This window comes from Camelina sativa, chromosome 5, assembly GCF_000633955.1.
Source record: "Camelina sativa cultivar DH55 chromosome 5, Cs, whole genome shotgun sequence".
Taxonomy (NCBI): Eukaryota; Viridiplantae; Streptophyta; class Magnoliopsida; order Brassicales; family Brassicaceae; genus Camelina; species Camelina sativa.
The window spans coordinates 23,060,127-23,067,495 of NC_025689.1; the positions used below are offsets into that span (position 1 = coordinate 23,060,127).

The 7,369-nt window shown below is 37.8% G+C and overlaps 3 protein-coding genes across 4 annotated transcripts in view; 1 reads left to right on the forward strand and 2 right to left on the reverse strand.

Annotated features, from left to right (window-relative positions):
* Positions 1-210, reverse strand: part of LOC104787452 — a 3,524-nt gene extending 3,314 nt beyond the window's left edge. Inside the window, exon 1 of the mRNA XM_010513040.2 lies at positions 90-210. The gene's annotated coding sequence lies outside the window, so the exon portion shown is untranslated. The remainder of the gene's footprint in view (positions 1-89) is intronic.
* On the forward strand, positions 2,544-5,730 carry LOC104787453 (protein starmaker-like). Of its 2 annotated transcripts, XM_010513042.2 has the most exons (3): positions 2,545-3,636; positions 3,730-5,053; positions 5,423-5,715. In XM_010513042.2, the coding sequence occupies exons 1-2, from the start codon at positions 2,781-2,783 to the stop codon at positions 5,025-5,027; spliced, it is 2,154 nt and encodes a 717-aa protein (XP_010511344.1). In that variant the 5' UTR covers positions 2,545-2,780; the 3' UTR covers positions 5,028-5,053; positions 5,423-5,715. The 2 variants fall into 2 exon arrangements, with proteins under 2 accessions (XP_010511343.1, XP_010511344.1); XM_010513041.2 differs by having other exon boundaries at positions 2,544-5,053; positions 5,423-5,730.
* The window catches only part of LOC104787455, a 3,143-nt gene continuing 1,795 nt past the window's right edge, over positions 6,022-7,369 (reverse strand). The window contains exon 3 of the mRNA XM_010513045.2: positions 6,022-7,341. Within this exon, the coding sequence (XP_010511347.1) occupies positions 6,320-7,341 (1,022 nt within the window). The 3' untranslated portion in view covers positions 6,022-6,319. The remainder of the gene's footprint in view (positions 7,342-7,369) is intronic.

Here is a 7,369-nt window from a genome sequence, read left to right on the forward strand (position 1 = left end):
GGGGGAATGGGTATTCACAATTAGGATGAAAAAGTTGCAGATTTCGACGGAATCAACAACGAGAAAGCTCAATTCTTTTGGGAATTTACCTCTTTTAAGATGTTGCGAGGATCGGAGAGTGGTAAAGAAACACAAAAGGGAAGAGCTTTGTGGTGTGAGAAGACGAAGAAGAAGAAGAAGAAAGAGAGAAACCACCTTCGATCCGATTTACTCGAACCAGCTTACTTTTATTTTTTTAGACATAACCCCTCACTTTTTTTGTCATGTTTTGTTTTTAAGATTAAACTTCTCGAAGGGCGCTGCAATAACCTTTTCAATTTTACTGTAATTGTGTACTTTCAAAATGGGTTGTTTTGGAATGATCTTGCTTCGTAGACATTTTCCTCATCCACTTTTTAATTTAAATATTATAGATAATTAAACAAATAATGTACCAATAGTAACATAAGAGAGTACAAAAGTGGAATAAATGCATATATTAATATATTTTTAACATTAAAAAAAAAAAATGCAACGCTCTCAGTTTTTTTTTTTTTTTTGGTGCACCATTGTGAGAGCATTGCTATAGTAATAAAATTAGAGGTTACAAACAAATATATTGTTATATTAATTTTTAACATATTAATATTTTTAAATAGTGGAAATGCAAGGTGTTTTTATTTATACTTTTCCAACCTTTTATATTTATACTTCATCATCAAAATTAAAACGCTAGCTCATGGGCATAGTTGCTTAACATAGTCTCTCGTGTCTTAACATCATTATATGTATTTCAAGTTTGAGAGGTAATAGTAATATCAATCAAATATATACTAATATATTACTGCCTCAGTTTTACAGCAAGAACTTCAGTTCAGTAAGCTGTCCAAATAGAGGTTAGCATACTAACCATTCTCTTTTGAGTATTCCTACAAAGCATTTTATAAAAAACTGAATGATCTGCTACTTTTATAAGTCTTAGTTTAATATCTGATGAATTGTTTTCTTCTATTCTTTGCACTCTTAATTCAATAACAATTTTAATCAACTTTACTTTCTTCTAATTTTAGATAGTGTTCTTCATTCATAACTCATTCAGAAGAAAAAAAGAAATTTGTAATAGTGGTTTAACAACCATCCTTGACGAAACATATTGAAAATACATGTTAATAAAAAACTAGATTTATACATTGACATTTTGAAAATAATGGAGTGACTCATATGCATTGTCTAATAAAATATTTATAATAATGATTTTAAAATGTAAAAGAGAAAAGATATACCATGTCCTATTAAATCATGATAGTTCATTTTTTCTATGTTGCAGTAGTATCAACGCCACTAAACACAACAAATCTGAAGAAAATAGAAAACTTGGTTCAAGTATATTTAGCTATGAAGATTAGAAAAGACATACATACAAAGCTTTAATGAAATAAATTAATGTGCAAAACATACAGTATTAGGGAAGGATAGTTCATTTTTTTCTCTCTATTGAAGTATTAACGCCACTAACAAACACGATAACCTGAAAAAAATTAGAACATTGTTCAAGAAATACTAGAAACAGTCTTGTGGTTAAACATCAATTAGTCCAGAAATTTAAATATATATATATATATATATAACAAATAAAATAAGTGATCTCACCTTAGTCATTGTTATTCTAAATGGAACAACTTCAGATTATTTTAAAGGCCGCTCAGGTTTTACATAAATAAGACCATAAGATCCGTTGTCTCCAATTTTATTTGTTCTAGCTATGAATGTGTTATCTTTGATGTTGAACAAGACAGCAACAAATGAAATATAATTTTTGATTATCACTACAGTTGTGAAGATTTACTCCTTACTCATCTCTCATTTGCTGATGATCTTTTAATATTTGTGGAATAAACAAACAAGTCAGTCGCAGAGGTTTACACGGTACTTTCACAATTCGAGAAAATGTCAGGGCTAACTATTAATATTGACAAAACATCATTTTTTGCTCTGGTACTCATTGGCCTTAAATCCTTTGTCATTTTGTTACTTGGGTTTTCCCTTATGCTCTAGAAAGCTTTTATAAAGAAAATCCTTTTTTTCATTTATAATTCAAAATTGTGAATTAGTGAATTTTTTAGATCTTTCGACTGAAAAGAGAGGGGCGGTTGAGCAACTCAAGCGAACCGCCCTACCTTACTACAACATGGGTGGGGCTCGGCCTCCGAACCGTACGTGGGACTTTCTTCAAGATGTTTCTGCATTCCCAACAAATCATCTTTAGAAAGCTGCAGATTTTCCATTCTTTTTAATCTCTGATTGTGATTCTCTCCTTCAGAAGATTCGAGCTAAGATGAATGGTGGGATGCATAGACATATAAGTCTATTATTAGCACTTTAGCAGTTAGACCTCTTTTTCAGTTTTTTTTTTTAACTCAAAGTGCACAAAATCACAGCAAAATTGAAAAGGTTATTTCAGCACGCTTTGAAAGGTTTGATCTTAAAAACGAAACATGATAAAAAGTGAGTGGTTATTTCCAAAAAAATAAAATTAAGCTGGTTCGAGTAAATCGGATCGAAGGTTTCTCTCTCTTCTTCTTCTCACCACAAAGCTCTTCCCTTTTGTGTTTCTTTACCACTCTCTGATCCTCGCAACATCTTAAAAGAGGTCAATTCCAGAAAAACTTGAGCTTCCTCGTTGTTAATTCCGTCGAAATCTGCAACTTTTCATCCTAATTGTGAATACCCATTCCCCCCCAAGTTTCGCAATTTGTTTGTTTAAAAAGATCCATCTTTGAGCTGCAGCCCAGATAGTTTCAATGGAGAAACAGAGAGAGGAGAGTGAGTTTGTTGGTGATTCCATGGAGGAGGAAGAAGAAGCTGGTAAGGGATTAGGTTTATCTTCTAAAACTGAAACCCTAGATGATGGTGAGGATACAAACAACACGGTACAGGTTTCGGATTCAGATGTAGATAATTTGGTTTCTGATGTGAAAGCTGATGATGATGATGATGATGATGATGTTGAGGAGACTAAAGATAGCGTTGGTGACGATGTTGCACTGACTGATGCTGCTATTGATGGAGATGCTGAGGTGGAGATGAATGGTGAGACGGCTGCTAAGTCTCAAATTAAGAGTGCAGGAGAAGGGGAAAGTGTAATCTCTGGTGTGAATGAGGTAACTGCTGATGACAATGCAAGGTTTGAAGTTGAGGATAATGGTGATGTGCACACTACTGAAAAGTCCCAGCTAACTTCAGTAGATGCTGCCGAGATGCTTTCTGTTGCTGAAAAGAAGTCTGCCCAAGAGAAGCAATCCACAAACAATATCAAAGAGGGTGTTGATAGCAAACAAGAAAATGAAGAGAATGTGGGATCAGAGACTAAAGATACTGTTTTGGAAGTTGGTTCTGCTGCTGAAGTTAATAATGAAGGATTAATAACCAATGAAGAAGAAAAAGGAGAAGCCATGGAGATTGATTATGCGGCAGAGGAACAGGTTGAAGATGATGTTAAAGTAGGTGAAGCTTTGGATATTCCTCCAGTTGCTGAAGCTGTTGTGGTAACTGAAATGGCAATTGACGAACCGAAAGATAATGCTGATATGGCCACCGAAACAATCGTATCTACTGATTTAGCAAACCCAAACAGTCCCTCTGATGATGCTGCTCCAGGTGAAGTTGAACCGTTGGATCATAATGCTCTTTTTGATCCAACTTCTGATATTACCAACTTTATTGATTTCAGTGGTGTATCATCTTGGTCAGGGAATATACAAGACCTTAAAACTGACACCAGGAATGTATCTTTCAAAGAGGATAAGAAAGCTGCCACGGTTGCTATTGAAAATGGATCGAGTGAAGCACCTGTTGCTTCTGGAGCACAATCTCCAGCTGCTGCTACAGATTGTTCAAAAGAGGCCTCTGATGCAATTTTGGGATCTGGAGAAAGTAAAGATCATGAATGCTTGGATACGAAAACGACAGATCAACAAGATACAGTGAGAGAGGAAGAGGACATCATAACTCATGAATCCCAAAGTATTGATCCAAACCGAAAGGAAGATACAGGGATGGAAGAAGATCCCAGTAATTCTGATTTTGCTGATGATGAAGCTGGTTCTGATGTTAAGACCAATGGTGTGAAACGAAAGGCTGATGTCCTGAGTGAGGATTCACCAGGAGAAGGCACGAAGACTGTCTCCTTGGCAAAGGTGTCTTTTGCAGAAAGGCCCTCCTTTAAGATTGGTGCATGCATAGCCAGAGCTGCTAGTCAGATGACAGGATCTTCTTTAGTTTTGAAGGGTGGTAGTAACTGTGATGATGAAACTCTCTCTGTTGAGAGTTTTGTGTCCCAGCTTCACTGTGCAGCAACAGACCCTGACAAAGAGAACGTTGTATCTGAAATTGCTGCTGGCTTTTTCTTAGATTTCCGAAACTCCTCGGCTTTGCAGCAAGATCCCCCAGAAAAGGTGGGAAAAAAAAGAGGTAGACCATCCAATTCTGATGTAGCAGGAACTGAAGCATTCGAGTTTGAGGAAATGGGCGACACATACTGGACTGACAGAGTGATCCATAATGGTGGTGAAGAGCAAACACCACCAACCGAGAAAGGAAATTATCAAGTTGTGCCAGTTGAGTTGAAACCTGCTCAGGTTCAAAGAACTCGTCGACCATACAAAAGACGACAGACTCAGATCCATATTCCTCTTTCAGTCTCAGACAAACCGGCAAACTTTGATGAGAATGCACCAGCTGAACTTGTAATGAAGTTTTCTGAAGCGGATACTATACCTCCTGAGAAGAGCCTGAGTAAAATGTTTAGGCATTTTGGACCAATAAGGGAGTCGCAAACTGAAGTTGACAAGGAAAATAACCGGGCTAGAGTAGTTTATAGGAAGGGTGCTGATGCAAAGGTTGCTTACAACAGCGCAGGAAGGTTTAGTATTTTTGGGACGAAAGCGGTGAATTACGAGCTCAGCTATACGATAACTGAGACATTCAAACTTAAGCCTTATGTTGTGTCTTTAGGCGAGGAGGATGCAGCACCATGTCTTCCAGCCTAGATGTAGTCCCTTCAGGCATGGTTCAGGTAAATCTGCTTCCTTTGTTCTTTTCTGAATGCTAAAAACTATACAAGAAAGCCTACTGGTTTTTGAAAGCTGGTGTGTTGTATCTCTGAATGCATAGTATTTTCTGTTTTTGTCTTTTATTATGGATGGTAGTAATAAACATAGGTGTAGATTTTTCAGTGTAGGTAGAATGATTAGAGACATGTGCATAATAGCCCGGTATATTCAAGGTAGGAAGTTAAGACCTAACACATACATAAAGAATAAGTGATGGGTCATGTCTTTGCTTGTTGTGTTATTCTTTTTCTTTAAGGGAATTGTATGGATTCTTCATAAGGGGTCCTAAATTGAGTTTGGATTCAAACAGAATGGTTGATCTTGTATTTCAGGTGAAAAGAATTGGCAGGCATCAAGAGAAGTAAACGATGATGTGGCTCAATGGATTGGATGCTCTTGCTTGTGTTGTTGTTATCCTTTAGGTAGAGTAGGCTGTGTAATATGAGAAAACTTGTAAGTTCCAGAATTCTTCGAGTAATGTGGATTGTGGAGGTTAGAGAGATCGTTCCCTTTTTGTCTTCTGATGAGAACACATTTAATTTGCTGTTACTAAACCAAGTGATGTTAGTGCACTGATGGTAATGGTTATTAGGTGGAAGTGATCTGGAGTAGTCAATTTGTTCAATATTTGGGTTACTTATTTTACTTGATCACCATTGGAACTTGATTTCAAGCTACCACTACCAACGTGTGGCTCTTCAGAGACAAAGTTAAAAAGATATAGATGAGAAGATTGTTAAAACCTTATAAAAAACCGTCATGAGAACGAAGTTATATGCTCGGACATCATAGGTGCCTAATGATCTCTCGATACCATCATAAGAGATACTTTCAAAACTTTTTATTCCCAAAGTTTGGACATCATAGGTGTCATCATAAGTTATAGAAGAGGTTTGTTCATGAGAACGAAGAGAAGAGGGTAAAAGGCTGATTAGTTTTGCTTTGTGTGTTTTTTTTTTCTAAATCAAAATTGATCACATAATAAAGGTACAAAAATATGATCCATCAAGCAGAAAACATTTCAAACAACAAACCCTCACAAAGAGTAAACCCCCCTTAAACCCTCCTTTACAGTCAAAGTGTCTTTGCCACAAAACTGAAATTATGCCTTTTTTGCGCAAACATATTCTCATACTTAAGTCTTTATCCCCCTCTCTCTCTCTCTCAGCTTGTTTCACCAGGAAGCTGTACATTGCCAAAAGCCAAATAGAAACAGCCTTTGGCGCTTTTTAGTTCTCACCTTCAAGAAATAGGCTGAGTTCCACATACCTCTCCTGTGTAGATGATCCCGAGTCTCTCCGACCTCTTAAGCTCAAGCCCTCATCGGTTTGCGAATTATTTGGTGCAAGTAACAGAGCACCACTGCGTTCTTCGGTCACAGCTGTATCCTCTTCATCCGTGTCCCTTAGACCTCTCAGGGCCATGGAATCTGAAACCGGGAAGTAGACAAGCAAGCAAATGGATACCACAGAGAAGCAGAAGAGGGAGAGGAAGGCCAAGAAAGAAAGGGCTTCGAATATAATCTTGTCTGCTGCTGTGAGAACCGACAAACAGAGCATAACAATCCTTAAAGGCAGGAAACTCGAGACCGAGAATATCAAAGTGTATACTCTCTTCTGTAAACGCTTATTAATGACAAGTTTCAGAATCTGCCTTCCAAGCCAGAACAAGTAAGCTGTTAGGACGGCTGCAAACACACCAAGAATGATGGTACTCAGTAGAGGATATGTGCATAAGGCGACCTCATCATGATCAATATAAACTCGGGAATACGTTCTTGTGAAGTCATGTGGCAGCGTTACATAAGAGCCGCTACCACCATTTAGGCGGGACTCGGATAACACAACCGCAAGTTGAAGAGCAAGCATCGGGAGACAATAAAGAATAATATAACCCGCTGTATTCCTGTTCCATTTCCCGCTCAGAGCCCCTGATTCCATCTTCAAGGGAGCACGCAGAAGAAACATGAGAGTAAGAAAGAGGCAAGGCTCCGCAAATCCTAGATTGGAGACGATGTACCACTTGCAGACGTTTTCTTGCCATCTCAGATCCAACCCGCTCAACAGCCTTCTGTGACGCCTCAACAAACTCAAACGAAAAATCTCACCAACAGCCCACCAGATAGCAAAGAGAATGAATGTGATTCGGATAATCCAGGGACCACTGAAGTAACCAAGTTGAATATAGCCTTGCTTACGAACGTGAGACTGGAAGTAGAAGGAGTAAGCGATGCAAAGGAGACCCAAAAGAACTAGCAGAGCGACTAGACATATCGTCAC

What these genes read in the sequence shown, in the direction of transcription:
- LOC104787453 (XM_010513041.2), top strand. Translation starts at nt 2,781, where the DNA reads ATGGAGAAACAGAGAGAGGAGAGTGAGTTTGTTGGTGATTCCATGGAG.